The following is a 20,309-nucleotide window of genomic DNA, read 5'->3' as shown; positions in this document are numbered from 1 at the left end:
TCCCTCTGTGTCTCCTGTTCCTCAGTCTTTCTATCTGTATCCTGTTCCCTGAGTGAACACTGTCTCCTGTTCCCTAGTCTCTCTCTCTCTGTGTCTCCTGTTCCCCAGTCTCTCTCTCTCTCTCTCTCTCTCTCTCTGTCTCCTGTTACCCAGTCTCTCTCTCTCTCTGTGTCTCCTGTTACCCAGTCTCTCTCTCTGTGTCTCCTGTTACCCAGTCTCTCTCTCTCTGTGTCTCCTGTTCCCCGAGTGTGACCACTGTTTTCTGTTCCTCAGTCTCTCTCTCTCTGTGTCTCCTGTTCCCCAGTCTCTCTCTCTCTGTGTCTCCTGTTCCTCAGTCTCTCTCTCTGTGTCTCCTGTTCCCCGAGTGTGACCACTGTTTTCTGTTCCTCAGTCTCTCTCTCTCTGTGTCTCCTGTTCTTCAGTCTCTCTCTCTGTGTCTCCTGTTCCCCAGTCTCTCTCTGAACGGGTGGTAGGACTGGCCGCGGGGCTCAGGCACGCACTGGCTGTCACAGGTGAGTCCCCTCTGTCCCTCTTTCGAACTTTCACATTCCAGGCTTGCCTGACCTTCATGTGCGCTCTGTGCTCACTCATCAGCATCCTCACCCCAGAATGCACGTGAAGGAAGACATTGAGCATGCTCGTTTTTATTTAGTTCGTATAGCTGGTGTGGTAAAGCTGTTCCTGCTTGTGGGGGGGGTGCTGCTGTTGTATTTTATGTGTTGCCTGTTGATGTCCTTGCCTCCTGTCTGCTCACCTGTGCTTTAGATGGGGGCTCACCAGTAGTTTGACTAGACTAGAGTTTGTTGTTTTTCTGGGCTCAGTGTTTTGTCTTGCACTGAGAGCACCTGAGCACAAGGACACTGGTTCTGCATTTATTTTTCCCTGGCTTCGGTGACACCTGATCCTAATCCTGAGTTAGTCCCGTGACGCCTCCATTAAAGTATCGGAGGAGAAGACGTCGCTCCGGGTTTCTGGGACACTGCAGATCTGCTGCTCCCTGCCCCTGTGGATATTCGGGGGCGCAGTCGTTGCCCAGGTCTCTCTCACTCCGCCTGACTGGGACCCCTCCTCAGGCTCTCCAGCCCCGTCTCTCTCTTTCACGCAGACGCCCTCCGCGACGCCCGATTCTTCCGATCGCGGGGTGGCAGAAGGAATTTTGCGGTCGATCCGTTAAAATGTCACCGGTCAAGCATGAGACAAACCGAGCCGCAGCAGAGGGCAGAGGGCCTACAACAATCGTCCGGTCACTTAAAACGGAAATCTCCGCTCCCAGCTCCCATCTACGATGATTATTTTCATTATTGTTAATTTGTTAAACCAGTTTTTGTTTTGCAGTACACTGATAAGCAGCACCTCTATCACCCTGCAGCTCCCAGCTGGCAGCCCCACTGGAGCTCAGCAGTGTGAGCCTGGTCAGTACCTGGAGGGGAGACTCCTGGGAAAGCTGAGGCTGCTGCTGGAAGAGGTGTTAGTGGGGCCAGCAGGGGGCGCTCACCCTGCGGTCTGTGTTGGTCCTAATGCCCCAGTATAGTGACGGGGACACTATACTGTAAAAAGGTGCCATCATTTGGATGAGACGTAGAGGTCATTAAAAATCCCAGGGCGTCTCTCGAGAAGAGTAGGGGTGTTACCCCGGTGTCCTGGCCAAATTTCCCCCTGGCCTTTACCAGTCATGGCCTCCTAATAACCCCCATCTCTGAACTGGCTTCATCACTCTGCTCTCCTCCCCACTGAGAGCTGGTGTGTGTGAGAGGACTGGAGCATCATCCAGGGGGGGCTGCACACTGGTGGGGGTGGAGGGGATCCCCATGACCTGTAACGAGCTCTGAGTAGAGTGTCCAGGAAAGCGCTGTGTAAATGTAAGGAATTAAATTAAAGGAATGAGAGGGGCGTCGGGCACAGTATAGCGTGAGGAATTATTGCTGATTAACTCATTTGCTCTGTATGCACGGCCCCGGCCCACCTGTGTGCTCCGTCTCCTGTCCGAAGAACTGGGCCCATTTGGGTTTGTTGAGGAGCGTTCCACCTGTGTCCCGTTGCTCTTCCAGGTTCGGGTCACGTGTTCCAGTGGGGGACGGGCCTGGCTGCTCAGGCTAAACGGGCCCTGTGCCCGAACCCAGTGCCGGCACACCTGAACGCCTGGGAACCCAGCCTGGTGCCAGGTGACCACCTTTTAATCAGTCAGTGTTGTCACAGTCAGTCAGGCTACCTGAGCTAGAATAGCTGCTGCTTATAAGATGAGATCACTTTCCTGCCTATATACAATTTCTTGCATTAGGAATTTGTCTCCTCACAGACCCCAGCTCGCTCTCCATGAGACACACAGACAGGGAGAGAGAAGCTGGGGGTCAGGGCGCAGGGTCAGCCATTTATACAGCGCCCCTGGAGCAGTTGGGGTGAAGGGCTTTGCTCAGGGGCCCAACAGAGTAGGATTCCTCTGCCGGCCGTGGGATTTGAACCGGCAACCCTCCAGCCACAGGCGCAGATCCTGAGCCACAGGGCCACCACACCTCCCTCTCTTATTAGGAGAGAGGAGAGTTCAGTTATCTTGGAAAGAGGTGCTAACGTCAAGCATACTTTGGCATTGTTTGATGAGCTTAGTAAATCAATACTGTTTGAGTTAGAGCCCCATCTGTAGTGTCGTAGTATTTTTACAGAGGTCTTGCCTATGTGGGCTCTGACCCCTCTGCGATCTTGCTGTGCAGGTCTGGACCATGTGGCTCCCCGGGGGGTGGCAGCTGGGGCCTACCATTGCGTCTGTCTCACAGGTGAATACCACGAAGCTGAGGGCATTGCGGTGCAGGCTTTCTTCATCCAGCCCCCCCGTTCCTGCCGATGAGGTGGTACAGTCTGAGCTGTCCCTGCTCTGCTGTGTAACAGGACTGTGTAGGACTTTCTGTCGGAGCAGGCAGGAGCCTTTCTTCAGCCGATTAACATAGCCTTTGATTAGTTACTGTTCTGTTCCCAGTGTACTAGTATCATCTAATCAGTGCTGTTTTTGGACTCAGTTAGCTTTCATCAAACAAATGAGCTCCAGTCATTTGTCACTCTTCCCTGTGTTGTCTCCTGTGTCATGCAGCAGGGGGCGATGTCTTCCTCTGGGGTAGTAATAAGCACAAGCAGCTGTGCTTCTCTCTGCCCTTCCTGCCCCTGCCCCGGTGTGTGGACCGAGCCCTGCTGGGCGGGGGGGCGGCAACGGCCGTGTGGAGTGGGTGGACACACCTGGTTGCCCGGACAGGTGAGGCAGGTGGGGAGGTGGGGGGGCGGAGGGGTTCATCTGCAGCTGTGTGTGAGTGCAGAGAGCCGACTGTCCTCCTGTGCATCACCACCCAGCCTGGCAGACTGAAGCATGGGGCCCCTGTAGGTCAGTCAAGACAAATTCATTATTATATTGTTTTTATAAGGGTCATAAGTCTATGTGCATGAGTTTGTAAGTTCTCCCCAGTTCAAAGACACACTGGTATGGTAGCAGGCTCCTGGGGAAAACTGGCCCTGGCGTGAGTGTGTGTCTATGCGCGGCCTGCGATGGATTGGGGGTCCTGTCCAGGGTGTACCCAGCCTTGCGCTCGTTGCCTGCCGGGATAGACTCCGGCTCTCCCGCGAGCCTGAACTGGAAGAAGCAGTGAGAAGATGGATGGATGGAATCAGTGGTTTAACTGTCCGGTTGTCCGTGGGCTGAGGCCGGAGGCAGGTCCCTCACTAGCACGCGGCCGACTGGTCCCGGATGGGTGGGGTGCAGACAGGTGGGTGCTGGAGAATCGCCTCGCTGCGAATCGTGTGCGGGGAGACTCCTGTCCCCCTGTGCGGCACTTCCTCTGCTCTTCTGCTCCTCTGCTCCCCTGCTCCTCTGGAGGCTGAGCGTTCGCTGTGCTCCTGTTGCAGACAGCGGCCGGGTCTTCAGCTGGGGCAGGGCGGACTACGGGCAGCTGGGGCGGCCGGGCGACCCCTCCGAGACGGGCAGGAGCCAGCCGGCCGGCGTCCCCGCGGAGGTGGACGGCCTCGCCGGCGCCACCGAGGTAGGACGATGACCGCTGGGTGGGGGTGGGGGGGGGGGTTAGGGGTAATGATGCCCGAATGGGTCAGGGCAGGTGAGGGCGCCGCTAGGCCGCATCAGCTCGCGGTGCTGCTGTGTCTGTTCCCTCGTTCCCGCTCTCCTGCCCCCTGCTGGCGGGTGTGGGAACATGCCGGGCTGCTGTCTGGACCGCCTCCTCTCCCGCGCTGGCTGGCGGTTCGACTTGTCCCGTTCGTTGGCCCCGCAGGTCGATGGGAAGAGGCAGCTAGAAAACAGGAGGCGCTGTTGGGACGACTATCCCCGGCTGTCGGAGGGGCTCAGCCCTCAGAGGTCAGCTGTCTGGCCCGGAGGCCCCAGTGAAGCGGGGGGCCTCGGTTCTCGTTGTTCCGAGCGCCGTGCCCTGCCCGAAAGGCCGATGTTTTGGTGTTTGATATTCTGGGTCTGTGTGGTGCGGTCGGATCTGAGCTGTGGCGAGAAGTCTGCGGGCCAGGTCATGTGGTTCTGAGACAAATAAAAGCAAATCATAAATTTGTGAAACTGACAGAAAAGTGTTCCCAGATGTCCTTCTACAACCTATAGGATCCTTTATCTGAAATGTAGACTCCGTAGACTCTGGAATCAGTGGAATTTGTTTCCTTTCTGTTTTAAACACACCCCTGTTCGCCTCTTAGTCTCAAGGCCTGGTATTCGTACACTCTGGCTCCGTGCTTCACCAGGCCAGGAGGTGAAGGGACACTCTGACTCTCTCTCACCATCTCAGTCGCCATATTTCCGGGTCTTCAGAATTTTGCTTGTCTTGTAACTTTTGGGTACAGATAAGAATAGAATAAACTAAAAATAAAATGACGCAGCTCTGTTTCATGACAGCCAACCCACAGCAGGCAAATGGAGGCCTTTGGCATGAAGAACAATTTGAGTAAGGTCATGAGATATTTTATTTCACTGAGTCAGTGAGGAGCAGAGGAAGGCCACAGAGAGGAGACTCTGACTCTTTCTATCACGAGCCAAGATCTGATAACCAACAGACATCACCAGCTGAGGTCCGGCAACCGGCAGGCATCACCAGCCGAGGTCGGCAGCCGACAGGCATCACCAGCCGAGGTTTGATAACCAACAGACCAACCGACAGAGCTGCCATTTGACTTGAAAACAAGATGACAAAAAGCTGATTGGTCAGGATTGGCACTGGTTTGGAAATTCTGAGGTTAGGAGAGCGCCACCTGCTGGTCGACCAACACCACTCTCAGCACACTGGCTCTCCCAGTCCAGGCCCAGCCCTGCTGGCTACTGAGATCTGACCAGATCAGGCTATAGGGTGTTAAGTGCTGTCGAGTGCAGCTTTAAGTACCAGAGCCAGGGCCGTATTTTACCCCTGTTTCCTTGACGTAAACATGAACATTCCACATTATCTGCATTTCTCTGGCCTGGAGGCGTATTGGTTCATCAGAATTATGCACAGCAGGGCCATAGAGGTATAAAGAAATCAGCCATGAAGTGGTACTAAGAAAAAGCACCTTGTAGGTTTATCAGCTCATCTCATGGGTGAAGTGTGTCACCAGCAAGACTGCAAGTCTGCAAGACTGATTTTACACTGAGGCCCAGTTTCTCTCACCTCAGTGCCTGCAGGGCTCCCCACCTCCTCTGGCCTTTGTGCCTGACCAGCTCCCTGCTGTTCCCTGCTGCCTCGATCTGGAAGAGGGCGAGCTGTAACTGCTGACAGCAGGGTTTGATCCTGCAGGATTCCTGCTGTCCGGGATTTGGGCTGGAAGCTTTCATTCTGCACCAGCAGAGCTGGGAATCAGGAATTCCGGCTGTCAGTACCCATGTCGGCCACCAGGAGGGGAAATTGCACAATTTATGCCTTTTCTCTACTCTGGCTGCCATGCGGACACCAGTTGAAGGTCACAGCTCACCTTGAATCGGCAGGATTGATTGTGCAGGTGCTGAGTGACTCAGGCAGGAGCTCAGACGAGAGTTTTACTGGAAAGCTAAGGGTTATCCACTGCATCAATTTCTACAAGGGTGCAGTCAGGCATTCTGCAACACTGCAGTTCCAAAGAGTTGTGTAAATCTGTGAAAAAAACTAACATAAGTTGACAGTGTTTTTACAGGAGACTAGATGAAATTATGTTTTGAAAGCAGTTCTGTCTGCCTGTCTCACAGTTGCAGGAATGTAGACTGACTTCTCTTGCACAGCAATCTCCATTTTGATTTACTGTGAAGGACAAATTATGTATTAATGCAGCAGAAGCCTGGATATAGTGAATATCAACACAGCTGTCCAAGCGCATTTATTGAGGATAGGGTGCTGAGCATGATCTCACCAGGATGTGCTTTTGGCTTCTTTACAGAAGCCCTTCAGCCAGTAAGCAAAACTGTGCTGTGACTGCTGTGCACTGGGAGTCTGACAGCACTGTCACTCCTGGAGTGGATCAGACTGCTGTGCACTGGGAGTCTGACTGACTGCACTGTCACACCTGGAGCGGATCAGACTGCTGTGTACTGGGAGTCTGACAGCACTGTCACACCTGGAGTGGATCAGACTGCTGTGCACTGGGAGTCTGACAGCACTGTCACTCCTGGAGTGGATCAGACTGCTGTGCACTGGGAGTCTGACTGACAGCACAGTCACACCTGGAGCGGATCAGACTGCTGCACACTGGGAGTCTGACTGACAGCACTGTCACACCTGGAGCGGATCAGACTGCTGTGCACTGGGAGTCTGACAGCACTGTCACTCCTGGAGTGGATCAGACTGCTGTGCACTGGGAGTCTGACAGCACTGTCACTCCTGGAGTGGATCAGACTGCTGTGCACTGGGAGTCTGACTGACAATACTCTGGGAAGCTGGTCGCTGTATCGCTCGGTAACGGGCCCAGTGGGAGGCCTTCGGGAGAGTTTTGCCGTGGGGTCAGGATCCCCTGCCTTCACTGGCTGTCTTTCATAGACAAGGAAAACAAACACACAAGCAGCGACCAAAACGCCACAGCTGCCTGAAGAGGTGCCGTCAGACATTTACGTGTCTGAGGCACGAAGATTGACCTTCAGCCCGAGGACCGCGTCACACAGCGCCACCCAGCTGCTGTGTTTGTGTCTGCTCCTTCTGGGGCCTGGTTTCGAGATGCATGTACAGTCCCGATTTCAGTGGTGGATGATGGGTAGCCAGGATGTCCTCGCTACTCGGGAAGGAAGCAGGCGGCACAACCTTGGGCGGCTTTCACCTCTTGGCGTCTTCGCGCCAGGCAGGAGGAGGAGGAGAGGGCTGTGCCCTTGCCTCGGGCGGGCCTGCCCCCGGGCTGCGACAGCGGGAGGCGGGCCCGCGGTGTGGCACAGGTGGCGCCCAGCCCGCGGAGAGCGGAGGAGACCCAAGAGGACGGCGCCGTGTCCTCGGCCGCCGCCGCCTTCTCCCCTTCAAGAACACAGGAGGGCGCCAGAGCAGCAGGCTGGAGCTTGGCCGCTCTGGTCTCGCTGCACTCGGGAACCCGAGCTCCCAGCTTTCCCAGCTTTCGCCACTTTCTCAGGGAAAGACCGAGAAGGAGGTGCTGCACGCGGCTCCTGTCCTTCCCGGCGTGCAGGGTCGTCACCCCCCACACCCCTCTCCAGTAACATCTCCACTGAGACGGACACGAGCAGCAGCTTCGTTTTTCATCTCGTTTCTCGGCCTCGGGTGCCGGAGCCCGGTCTCGGCGCTCAGCGGCGCCTACCCGGTTGCCAGCCTGGCATTTCCGGGGGGAGTTGTTCCGTCGCTGAGCGGCGCGCTGCCAGAGGAGGATGAAAGGATTCTCGGCGGTGTGCCCTTTGCTCGTCTTTGTACTTCGTGCTGCTGCCTGCGCCCGCCTGTGTCCTTGGCGTCAGGGAGCGTCTCCCTCCACATCAAAGCCTCCTGGGAAATCCCCCCACCCCCATTCCAGCGGGGGTTTTTTTAGAGGACTTTGAAGGCGGGCCCTCCAGCAGCTCAGCCGTTCGGCTGCCTGCTCCAGGCTTCGGCCTGCTGTGCCGCCCCTCGCGCCGCCGTCTGGCATCTGACTTCCTGTCGCGGCGTTTCTCCTCTGTCTCCCATTCTAGTCGCTCGTCAACGAGGCCGGAGGGAACGACAGCAAGACGGAGGGGATGGGATTTTTGAGAAGCGGGCGGCCTGCGGCGTGCTGGGGACAGTGGGTGGGGGTCAGGGGTCAGGGGGCAGGGGAACAGTGTTGAGCCTGTGGAAGAGAGGGGCCTGCTGGGATAGGAGCCGCCTGAGGAGCTGACGTGCAGGGGCACTTGCTGGTTGGGGCGGCCCCGCCTGCATATCGGGGGGCGCTAATCCGAGCTGGCCGGGGGGGGGGGGCCCTGCTCCCCAAGCAGTGCTGGCCAGCATGGGGACCCCCCCCCAATGGGCTGCCAGCGAGGGGAGGCGCCTCGGCCTGTGGCTCCTCCTGTCCGCTCCGGAGACCCGCCTCCTTGAGGATGTTCCGTGTGTCAGGGGCGCGAGGGGCTGGGCTGTGTGGGGTTCTGGGGGTCGTGCCGGGCCGAACGGCTTTATCGCTTGGCAGCCCCCGCCCCGCCCCGCCCGTCTCCGAGCTGCGGGGCTTTAGGGTGTAGGCCAGGCTCGTACCTGAGGTCACTGGGGTCACTTTTCCAACTTTCCTTTAAAAGGAGAGAGAGGGGGTCCCTGACCCCGGCTTGCACAGATCTCCCCAGACACGAGGGCGAAGCGTCGGACCCGAGCACAGCCGCATCTCGGCCGCGCTTGTCGTGCTGGCGGGGGCGGTTCTGCCGGTGTCTCTGGGCACCCTGCTGCTCGGAGTCGAGAGCCGGCTCCTCCACGATGACTGTGAGTGTCTGTGCGTGCCGGTTTGCAGGCTGGCAGGGAAGGAGGCTCCGCATTCTCCGAGACTCTGAACCTTTTCCACTCGGAAAGAAACGGGGCGCCTGCAGTGGGCGCGTTTGTTCTTCCAGATCCCCTCCGTCCTGCTGCTGCGCCGGAGTGCGGACGTGTGGAGTGTGTGTGTGTGTGTGTGTGTGTGTGTGTGTGTGTGTGTGTGTGTGTGTGTGTGTGTGCGCGCGTGCGTGCTCGCTCGCGCGCGCGCGGGGCAAGGCTGGAGGGGTGTGGCGGAGAGCGCGTGTCTCTTGTCTGCTGGAGAGGAAGGGGGGGCAGGTCGCCTTGCTGCAGTGGTTCATTACTATGCTGGAGATGTCTCTGCTGCTCCGCTGAAGGTGTGTGTCGGCAGGCGGGCTCTGGAGTCTGTCCGTGCTCGGTGTGCGTGTGTGTGTGTGCGCGTGTGTGCGCTCTCCTGCATGCGTCTGGCTGAATCTGTAGCCGTGCAGGTGTGCGCGTGCATGTGTGTGTTTCTACATGCGTGTGCTGAGACACCCGTCTGCAGTCTGATGAGGATGGTCTGCCCGATGAAGAACACCGAGAAGCTGCGCCTCTCGTGGCGTGAAGGAGATTGTGTGTGTGTGTGTGGGGGGGGGGGGGGTACTGACCTTTGACCTCTGCCCCCTGCCCCCATCCCGAGCTCGCAGTCGTGGAGCTGTCCTGAGTGTCTCAGGGGACCAGATTTCACCCTCCCCAGCTCAGGCCAGAACGCGCTGCACCAGTAACAGACTTCCAGCGACCCAGTGAATAATAATGCATTAACGGCACCCCTGCGGACCCATCCCTGAAAACCTGGGATGGCTGAATTCCCAGAGCGGATTTGTGAGGCGGAGGGGGGTGTGATGCTCTTCTCCGCGCTCTGCTGCTTCTCTCTGGCTGCCTGCGGCCTCCCCCAGCCCCCCACAGCCCTGACGGCGGCCTATCGCCCGGAGTCTGAGACACAGCAGGAGCCAGAGAGGCCTCTGGGACAGGGCGCCCAGCAGCACGGCTCCCTGGGCCGGCCTCCGGTCCCGCAGGATGACCAGGGATGGCCTCCAAGGAAAACCAGGCTGCTGCTGTTAACAGTGGACCAGCAGGTGGTGCTCTTGCCTCTGCAGAGGAACCAGAGTATCCAAACCAGTTCCAGTGTAGAAGCTGAGGTCCTGTGTAAGGGGTTATTAAAGGTCCCAGGGCTGTTGGCAGGCGCAGGACTGTTAACCTTGGTGTCCTGGCTGAATTTTGGGCTCCACAACACTTCAGGATGAAAAGCATTATACTAATGAAAACCATGAATGCAGTGCCAGTGCTCGCTCAGTTTTGTGTTTGTGGTTGTATCTAGTTCTGTGCTGCTCTTTCTTGCCTTTCTGTTTGCTTGTACTTCTTAGCTCTCCTCTCTCTTCCTCTCATTAGAGAGGAAATTCCATTTTTTTCTTCAAGCTTAATGGTTTAACTCCATGCATCTGCCTGTGTAGATTTTCTCAAAGTGATGTAGGAGGCATGATGAATCCAGTTCAGTGTTGGCTTCTGTAGTGGGGCTTTGCAGCTCAGAAAGCCTGGAGTGGATCTGTCTGCGGTGTAACATGGAGCCTGCTTGATAGCACTTTAAAACCTGGACTGGATCAAGCTGCTCTACAGGGGAGCCTCCCTGACCGCATCATAGATCCCAGAGTAGCCTTACCTTCAGCGCTCGTCTCATCTCTGCTGGGGGCTGTCGTCGTCCTGGTCAGACTGGTGAGATGTGCAAAATAAACTTTGATTTCTTTGTTTTTCCCTTGCAGATCGCCTGTGGCTCAGAGCACAACCTGGCCATAGTGGGTGAGTCATTTCCTCCATTTGTCCGGGCGAACGCTCGTGAGTTGACCCCCCCCCCCCCCTCCCCGCAGTGTGTGGGTTGTGGAAACTTCTGTAGGACAGCTGTGAAGGTTGCCGGTTCGTATCCCGCGGCCGGCAGAGGAATCCTACTCCGTTGGGCCCCTGAGCAAGGCCCTTAACCCCAACTGCTCCAGGGGTGCTGTATAAATGGCAGACCCTGCGCTCTGACCCCCAGCTTCTCTCCCTGTCTGTGTGTCTCATGGAGAGCAAGCTGGGGTCTGTGAAAAGACAAATTCCTAATGCAAGAATTTGTATATGACCCATAAAGTGATCTTGATCTTGAAGGACTGCACTGCAGCCAGTTGGAGAGAGAGAGAGGGGCAAAGCACATGTCCAGGCAGGGGGGTGAGACAAGGGTATTGCTTATCCCTGCTGCTGTGGCAGGAACGCACTGAGTTTGCCTCTCCTCACTGGGTCACTAGGAAGCTGGGCCCTGATGCCCTGGGACCTGAATAGCAATCACACTCTTCTAATTCTTGTAAAGATTTGCAGACACCAGGAGCAGAGAGACTCTGGACAGTGTTGCTCTCTGTGATCCATGGGTCACTGATCTCTCTGCACACCTGAAGACAGAGAGAGAGTCTTCATTATCCCTGAAGGGGGGGCAAGTTGTTTTACAGCAGCAGTGCTGGTGTACAGACAGACACAAGAAAACAAAACGACAGGAGCAACAATCTACATATTTACACAGAAGGTCGAGTGTTGAGTGACGAGATGGCTACAGGTACGAATGAGAACTTCAGTCTGTTGATTTTTGCAGCTGGGGAGTCGGTGTCTGTGTTCTGATGGGAGTAACTGGAAATGACTAATCAAGGGGTGTGAAGGATCGTCACAGATGGATTTCGCTTTACGCAAAACACGTCTCTGATAGATGGAGGAGAGGAGAGGAAGATCAACACCAGTGACCTCCTGAGATCTCCTCACCAGGCTGCCCGGTGTGTTCGTGCCTCTCAGACCAGCAGATCAGGGTGAAAGTGAGGACAGATTCCAGGAAGGACTGCAGGAACAAAATCGACGCCGAATCGTCGACCTTAAAACGCTCAAGCTTCTTTCAAGAAAACAAGACGCTGTTTTAGAGGGTTCTCCAAGGCTCTGCTTCTCGAGCAAACGCTGATCTGAAAAATGAGTCCTCTGCCTGCCTTTGATAACTTCAAGGCCGGATTATTGTAATTGGTGAAGTGGGGGAGGCTGAGGCTCATCGGTGTGGTTCTGTGGCTCTCGTGCAATGAACAGGCCGGGAGCAGAAGCTCCCCGCCTGCAGCAGTGTGGACAGTGAGGGCGGTCAGTCTGCGGTCACCGTGAAGCTCACGGCCTGCGGCAGTGTGGACAGTGAGGGCGGTCAGCCTGCGGTCACCGTGAAGCTCACGGCCTGCGGCAGTGTGGACAGTGAGGGCGGTCAGCCTGCGGTCACCGTGAAGCTCACGGCCTGCGGCAGTGTGGACAGTCAGGGTGGTCAGCCTGCGGTCACCGTGAAGCTCCCCGCCTGCGGCAGTGTGGACAGTCAGGGCGGTCAGCCTGCGGTCACCGTGAAGCTCACGGCCTGCGGCAGTGTGGACAGTGAGGGCGGTCAGCCTGCGGTCACCGTGAAGCTCACGGCCTGCGGCAGTGTGGACAGTCAGGGCGGTCAGCCTGCGGTCACCGTGAAGCTCACGGCCTGCGGCAGTGTGGACAGTCAGGGCGGTCAGCCTGCGGTCACCGTGAAGCTCACGGCCTGCGGCAGTGTGGACAGTGAGGGCGGTCAGCCTGCGGTCACCGTGAAGCTCCCCGCCTGCGGCAGTGTGGACAGTCAGGGCGGTCAGCCTGCGGTCACCGTGAAGCTCCCCGCCTGCGGCAGTGTGGACAGTGAGGGCGGTCAGCCTGCGGTCACCGTGAAGCTCACGGCCTGCGGCAGTGTGGACAGTGAGGGCGGTCAGCCTGCGGTCACCGTGAAGCTCACGGCCTGCGGCAGTGTGGACAGTGAGGGCGGTCAGCCTGCGGTCACCGTGAAGCTCACGGCCTGCGGCAGTGTGGACAGTCAGGGCGGTCAGCCTGCGGTCACCGTGAAGCTCACGGCCTGCGGCAGTGTGGACAGTCAGGGCGGTCAGCCTGCGGTCACCGTGAAGCTCCCCGCCTGCGGCAGTGTGGACAGTCAGGGCGGTCAGCCTGCGGTCACCGTGAAGCTCACGGCCTGCGGCAGTGTGGACAGTCAGGGCGGTCAGCCTGCGGTCACCGTGAAGCTCACGGCCTGCGGCAGTGTGGACAGTGAGGGCGGTCAGCCTGCGGTCACCGTGAAGCTCCCCGCCTGCGGCAGTGTGGACAGTCAGGGCGGTCAGCCTGCGGTCACCGTGAAGCTCACGGCCTGCGGCAGTGTGGACAGTGAGGGCGGTTAGTCTGCGGTCTCCGTGAAGCTCACGGCCTGCGGCAGTGTGGACAGTCAGGGCGGTCAGCCTGCGGTCACCGTGAAGCTCCCCGCCTGCGGCAGTGTGGACAGTCAGGGCGGTCAGCCTGCGGTCACCGTGAAGCTCACGGCCTGCGGCAGTGTGGACAGTGAGAGCGGTTAGTCTGCAGTCTCCGTGAAGCTCACGGCCTGCGGCAGTGTGGACAGTCAGGGCGGTCAGCCTGCGGTCACCGTGAAGCTCCCCGCCTGCAGCAGTGTGGACAGTCAGGGCGGTCAGCCTGCGGTCACCGTGAAGCTCACGGCCTGCGGCAGTGTGGACAGTGAGGGCGGTCAGCCTGCGGTCACCGTGAAGCTCCCCGCCTGCGGCAGTGTGGACAGTCAGGGCGGTCAGCCTGCGGTCACCGTGAAGCTCACGGCCTGCGGCAGTGTGGACAGTCAGGGCGGTCAGCCTGCGGTCACCGTGAAGCTCACGGCCTGCGGCAGTGTGGACAGTGAGGGCGGTCAGCCTGCGGTCACCGTGAAGCTCCCCGCCTGCGGCAGTGTGGACAGTCAGGGCGGTCAGCCTGCGGTCACCGTGAAGCTCACGGCCTGCGGCAGTGTAGACAGTGAGGGCGGTTAGTCTGCGGTCTCCGTGAAGCTCACGGCCTGCGGCAGTGTGGACAGTGAGGGCGGTCAGCCTGCGGTCACCATGAAGCTCCCCGCCTGCAGCAGTGTGGACAGTCAGGGCGGTCAGCCTGCGGTCACCGTGAAGCTCACGGCCTGCGGCAGTGTGGACAGTGAGGGCGGTTAGTCTGCGGTCTCCGTGAAGCTCACGGCCTGCGGCAGTGTGGACAGTCAGGGCGGTCAGCCTGCGGTCACCGTGAAGCTCCCCGCCTGCAGCAGTGTGGACAGTCAGGGCGGTCAGCCTGCGGTCACCGTGAAGCTCACGGCCTGCGGCAGTGTGGACAGTGAGGGCGGTCAGCCTGCGGTCACCGTGAAGCTCCCCGCCTGCGGCAGTGTGGACAGTCAGGGCGGTCAGCCTGCGGTCACCGTGAAGCTCACGGCCTGCGGCAGTGTGGACAGTGAGGGCGGTTAGTCTGCGGTCTCCGTGAAGCTCATGGCCTGCGGCAGTGTGGACAGTGAGGGCGGTCAGTCTGCGGTCACCATGAAGCTCCCCGCCTGCGGCAGTGTGGACAGTCAGGGCGGTCAGCCTGCGGTCACCGTGAAGCTCACGGCCTGCGGCAGTGTGGACAGTGAGGGCGGTTAGTCTGCGGTCTCCGTGAAGCTCACGGCCTGCGGCAGTGTGGACAGTCAGGGCGGTCAGCCTGCGGTCACCGTGAAGCTCACGGCCTGCGGCAGTGTGGACAGTGAGGGCGGTCAGTCTGCGGTCACCGTGAAGCGAGCAGTGTGGACAGTGAGGGCAGGCGGTTCGTCCCCAGGCCAGCAAGAGATTGGAGCTTGCCCTGTCCAGTGGTCCTGAGAGGGTCCTGACCGCCCACACTGTCCACACTGCCGCAGGCCGTGAGCTTCACGGTGACCACAGACTGACCGCCCTCACTGTCCACACTGCTCGCTTCACAGTGACCGCAGACTGACCGCCCTGACTGTCCACACTGCCGCAGGTCGTGAGCTTCACGGAGACCGCAGACTGACCGCCCTCACTGTCCACACTGCCGCAGGCCGTGTGCTTCACGGTGACCGCAGACTGACCGCCCTCACTGTCCACACTGCTCGCTTCACGGTGACCGCAGACTGACCGCCCTCACTGTCCACACTGCTCGCTTCACAGTGACCGCAGACTGACCGCCCTCACTGTCCACACTGCCGCAGGCCGTGAGCTTCACGGTGACCGCAGAATGACCGCCTACACTGTCCACACTGCTCGCTTCACGGTGACCGCAGACTGACCGCCCTCACTGTCCACACTGCTGCAGGCCATGAGCTTCACGGTGACCGCAGACTGACCGCCCTCACTGTCCACACTGCCGCAGGCCGTGTGCTTCACGGTGACCGCAGACTGACCGCCTACACTGTCCACACTGCTCGCTTCACAGTGACCGCAGACTGACCGCCCACACTGTCCACACTGCCGCAGGCCATGAGCTTCACGGTGACCGCAGACTGACCGCCCTCACTGTCCACACTGCTGCAGGCCATGAGCTTCACGGTGACCGCAGACTGACCGCCCTCACTGTCCACACTGCCGCAGGCCGTGAGCTTCACGGTGACCGCAGACTGACCGCCCTCACTGTCCACACTGCCGCAGGCCATGAGCTTCACGGTGACCGCAGACTGACCGCCCTCACTGTCCACACTGCCGCAGGCCGTGAGCTTCACGGTGACCGCAGACTGACCGCCCTCACTGTCCACACTGCCGCAGGCCATGAGCTTCAAGGTGACCACAGACTGACCGCCCTCACTGTCCACACTGCTCGCTTCACAGTGACCGCAGACTGACCGCCCTCACTGTCCACACTGCTCGCTTCACAGTGACCGCAGACTGACCGCCCTGACTGTCCACACTGCCGCAGGCCGTGAGCTTCACGGTGACCGCAGACTGACCGCCAGGCTCGCCCACACTGCTGCAGGCCGTGAGCTTCACGGTGACCGCAGACTGACCGCCCTCACTGTCCACACTGCTCGCTTCACAGTGACCGCAGACTGACCGCCCTCACTGTCCACACTGCTCGCTTCACAGTGACCGCAGACTGACCGCCCTCACTGTCCACACTGCCGCAGGCCGTGAGCTTCACGGTGACCTCAAGCTGACCACCCGGCTTGTTCACACTGCTCGCTTCACAGTGACCGCAGACTGACCGCCTGGCTCGCCCACACTGCTAAGTGCATGTGGCTGCTGGGGTGGAGAGTTCCTGATGTTTTGGCCGGAGAGTTCCTGAGGGGAATCTTTGCTCATTTGGCCCAGGCCAGACCCGGGCCGTTCCTGTGCTCTCGCCTGTGGCTCAGGATGAGCAGGCAGGGTTTCTAGCAGCACTGCTGGAGTTTCGCCTTTCCGACCTTCCCCAGCTCTTCCTCTTCCTCGTCCTCCTCTTCCTCATCACTCCTCCGCGGTCCTCGCTCGCGGCCTCTCTCTCCATCTCTGCCCGCTTCACGGAAAGTGAAAGTTTAATCGCTGCCCATTAAAATTTAACGCAGGGCGATTTGACTCCGGCTGTCAGCGAGGGAAGGAGCCGGAGAGACTGGGGAGCGGTGGGCGCGGGCTGTAGGCACAGCTGGGGGGGCCCCCGAGTTGGGGGCCATCGGCTTGGTTGCGGAGGTGAATAAACCCCCAGGGCAGGATATGGGTCGGGAGTGTGCGGTACAGGTGTCGCCCTCTAGGGGTGGGCAGAGGAGTGGCGAGGTGTAGGGGGGGGCACAGACGGACGGAGCTGAGAGACGCTGGGCCCACCTGAAGGGCTCTGCAGGGGGGGCACCCACTGCCACACACATTCCGGGGTTCGGCATCCCAGCTGCCAGTCGCCCCCGCTCCGCGTGAGAGAGCCCAGCCCTGTGGCCGGTCGAGCCGCGCTGATCCAAGGAGCCCTCCCGGGGAATCGCCCGGAGTGGCAGCCGGCTCGGGCGGGACATCGGACCCCGGGGCGCGGAGGCAGGGGCCGTGCAGCATCGGTCTCCGGAATGATCTGTGATTTAGGAGCGATCTAGAAAAATAAAAGCAGGCGAGCACTCCCACTAGGACTTGTCTTTCGGTGTTTATTTAGGGTTAGCTCTCCGGGGGCGTTTTTTTGTGCCCGGCACAGAAGCAGATCGCGGTTTCGCCCGTGACAGTGCGCTTGGCGGCTCCTGCCCTCGACGCCTCGGCGTGCGGTGAGGGTTGTTTTGGGGTGTTTTTTCCAGGATGAGGGAAGGACTGTTTTTTCCGCCACAGGGAATATCCAGCTGACTCGTGACTCCCTGTAGCAGCTCCCCAGGGGCAAGGTGTCCCCCCCCTCCCCCCCTGTCCCTGCCCGGTACCCCCCTGCCTTGCCTTGATCGAGCGACACGTCTCGCCCTCCCCCGTGCATGACGACACCAGCGGCTTCCGTGTTGCACGAGCTGTTACCCTTCAAGCGCTGGATGGGGGTTCCCTGCTCTTCGGCCTTTTTCCCCTGAGAGGTGTTTGCTGGGATTCTGTGTCAGCTGAACTGCCGTGATTCAGAACCAGAATTTCTTTTTCTCTGTAGCGTCAGTTCAGGGTGCGTGTGTTGACTGATCAGGGGAGACGGGGGCTCGGCCATGCAGCTGGGGTGTGGGCCTTCCGGACCTTTAGGGAGGTCCAGTGTGCGCCCCCCTGTGTCTGGTGTGTCCCATGTGCAGCCCCGTGTGTAGCCACCTGTGTCCCATGTGTGGCCCGTGTGCGACCCATGTGCGGCCCCCCTGTGGCCCGTGTGCCCCGTGTGTAGCCCCCTGTATCCCGTGTGCAGCCTCCTGTGTCCCATGTGTCCCATGTGCAGCCCCATGTGTAGCCACCTGTGTCCCATGTGCGGCCCCCCTGTGGCCCGTGTGCCCCGTGTGTAGCCCCATGTATCCCGTGTGCAGCCTCCTGTGTCCCATGTGTCCCATGTGCAGCCCCATGTGTAGCCACCTGTGTCCCATGTGCGGCCCCCCTGTGGCCCGTGTGCCCCGTGTGTAGCCCCCTGTATCCCGTGTGCAGCCTCCTGTGTCCCGTGTGTCCCATGTGCAGCCCCATGTGTAGCCACCTGTGTCCCATGTGTGGCCCCCCTGTGGCCCGTGTGCAACCCATGTGCGGCCCCCCTGTGGGCCGTGTGCCCCGTGTGTAGCCCCCTGTGTCCCATGTGCAGCCCCCCTGTGGCCCGTGTGCGGCCCCGTGTGCGATCCGTGTGCGCCCCCCCCTGTGTCCCATGTGTGGCCCCCCTGTGGGCCGTGTGCCCCGTGTGTAGCCCCCTGTGTCCCATGTGCAGTCATGTTGCTGTGCTCCTGCTGCAGACCAGCTCAGCTGCAGTGCCCCCCCCCCCCAGCGGAGGAGGTGTGTGGGAGGAATAGCGCTTCAGATCTCCCTCCTGCTCGGTAGCGTCCCATTGCTTCTGCCTGACTGCCCCGTGTCACCTTCCCCGGGGAGATCTGCAGGACAGGTGTCGGCCTGGGGGGGGGGGGCGGCTGTGTGCCGGGGCCTCGATGGGCACACGGGATGGGGAGTCCCTTCCTGTGCCAGCTTCTGCCCGCTGTCACATCTGGAAACAGCTGCCACCGGCCACCTGCATCATCAGGGGCAGGCCTGGCAGAGTCTGCACAGCCCCCCCCCCCCCAAATCCAAGCATGGCCTTCCTTCAGCGAAAAGGTTGCTCTGGCCGAGCAAGGGCTACATGCAAAGCTGGTGATTCAAACAGCTTTATCAAACGACAGGCGCAGGATTTAAGAAAGCGTGTGGCCCTTACTGTCCGAACGTGTCCGGCCCTTCTCGCTGCCCGGTCTGGCCGGCTGTCCCGGCGTGTGCTGCAGGTCAGGGGGGTGTGAGTCGGTCCGAAGGGCTGCCCGATGGGCACCCCGAGTAGGAGTGTGAGGCTTAGGGACAGTGGAGGGCTCTGTAATAAACATGGCAGGATCACTGTGGATGACGCACTGCTGGGCACCCCTTTCATGTTTTTGTCAGTGCAAGAGCTGGGTAGGTGATACTGCAGCCTCCTGGGTTCTGTGGCTAAGCTGTACTGAATGTGTACAGTAGTAAACGGAGTCTTTGCTGGGAGAGTTAGGCTTCAGCGATACTCCGTGCCTGTGTCTGAGTAGTTAAGCATGTCATGAGGTGCAAATTGAGGTGCTGTGTTCGGTCCCGGCAGCAATCCCAGCAGCCCTGGTGACGCGAGGTGCCACAACATGAAGGTTGTTCTCACTTCATCACAGGCGATAATGAAAAAAATATCCTTTTCGTTTTACTCCGTGTGAAGCAGAAGCCTGTTCCATTCGAATCTCCAGATGCGGATCCTCCTTATGCCTCCGCTTCCTCTCCTCTGTGACCGGGCAGAACAGGGCTCGACTCAGACGGCCTCTGCCTGCTGTTGTCATGGGCTGTCTCACGCGGTGAAGGGGTTCTCTTTGGCCGCAGTTACAACAGAGGGAGGAGACAGCAGAAACAGGATTTCAAGCACATCCTTTTCTCTCTCTCTCACTCGCTCCCTCCCTCTCTTTTATCCTTCTCTCTCTCCATCTCTCACACTCTCCCGCCCTCCCCCACTCCTTCTCCCTGTCTCCTCCTCTCCTCGTCTCTCTCCCGCGTGGTGGCAGGGGGGCAGCCGAGCTGGAATGTCTAGCAGGGACCTGAATGCAGCTATTTATAGTGCGGAAATAGGTCAGGGAGAAGCAACAGTGCTGTCGAGGAGCCCCAGCCAGAACGAGCCTCTCGCGTCCTCCACATTCTAAAGGCAGAGGGGATCTGGGCTGTGTCTCCGAGCGCTGTTTCTGCCTCCAGTGTGTGATGAGGATCACGCGTCCGGCTCCCCTCTCGGAGAGATGAGCGCGTGCAGAGCTTTCTCGCCTTTGTCCCGTGTGTGGACGGTGGCGGCGCTGCGCCTGATACTGTGTCACCTCCCTCGTGACTGACCGCCCCCCCCCACCTTCCCCGGCTTGGCGAATCTTGCTTTGTCCTTGTGAGGCGTTCATACCGTGCAGGGGGGGTGTTCAAACTTGGCACCTCTAGCAGAAACAAGAACACCTCCAGTCCAGGCTTGTCCTTAGGTTTTGTACAGACACTGCTGTTCGTTCAGGGTGTTTTTCTCGCTGTGTTTGAGCTGCGTTCCTGTTGCGGGATGGGGCTCGGCTCTCTGTTGTGTCAGTCTCCCAGGCTGTGTCGTGTCAGTGGAGAAACCCGGGGGCAAATAGCCTTGGGAGGCAAAACAGACGTTCTCAGTTCACCGCACGTTTCCCGACTCGTGATCAACGCCATTGCTAAGTAACACATTTGCAGCGAGGTGTCCCAGGTGCTGAGCGCATCAGTCACCCAGTTATTCCAGTGAGGCCCCCAGGGGAGCTGGGTACGTATCCCACAAGCACAAGCTGCCTGGCTCAAGAAATCGAAGCGCCGAACAGCTCCAGGCCCTAAAAGGAAGATCTGTCGTCGGGCAGCGGCCCTACGCCGCAGACTGGACAGACGTGGGGACCAGGGGTGCGGTGGCAGCTGAGGTGAGGGCAGGCTCGAACCCGGGTCCTGGATGCCAGCCTCATGGGCTGTAGAAGTGCAGAAATCCCTGATGTTAAACATCCTAGATCCTAGAGGGACATCGTGG

General features: G+C 59.4%; 1 protein-coding gene across 2 annotated transcripts in view; it reads left to right on the top strand.

Annotated features, from left to right (window-relative positions):
- The window catches only part of sergef (secretion regulating guanine nucleotide exchange factor), a 34,881-nt gene that overhangs the window by 7,264 nt on the left and 7,308 nt on the right, over window positions 1–20,309 (top strand). Inside the window, exons 5-10 of one of the 2 annotated variants that reach the window (XM_088934691.1) lie at window positions 452–512; window positions 2,049–2,162; window positions 2,706–2,768; window positions 3,080–3,238; window positions 3,883–4,016; window positions 10,628–10,664. In XM_088934691.1, coding sequence (XP_088790817.1) covers window positions 452–512; window positions 2,049–2,162; window positions 2,706–2,768; window positions 3,080–3,238; window positions 3,883–4,016; window positions 10,628–10,664 — 568 coding nt within the window. The remainder of the gene's footprint in view (window positions 1–451; window positions 513–2,048; window positions 2,163–2,705; window positions 2,769–3,079; window positions 3,239–3,882; window positions 4,017–10,627; window positions 10,665–20,309) is intronic. The other variant, XM_088934692.1, reaches the window with a different exon arrangement.

This window comes from Atractosteus spatula, chromosome 16 (genome assembly GCF_055471065.1).
Source record: "Atractosteus spatula isolate fAtrSpa1 chromosome 16, fAtrSpa1.hap1, whole genome shotgun sequence".
Classification (NCBI taxonomy): Eukaryota; Metazoa; Chordata; class Actinopteri; order Semionotiformes; family Lepisosteidae; genus Atractosteus; species Atractosteus spatula.
The sequence above is the reverse complement of the archived record's forward strand: the minus strand, read 5'-3'. Positions and strand labels throughout refer to the sequence as shown.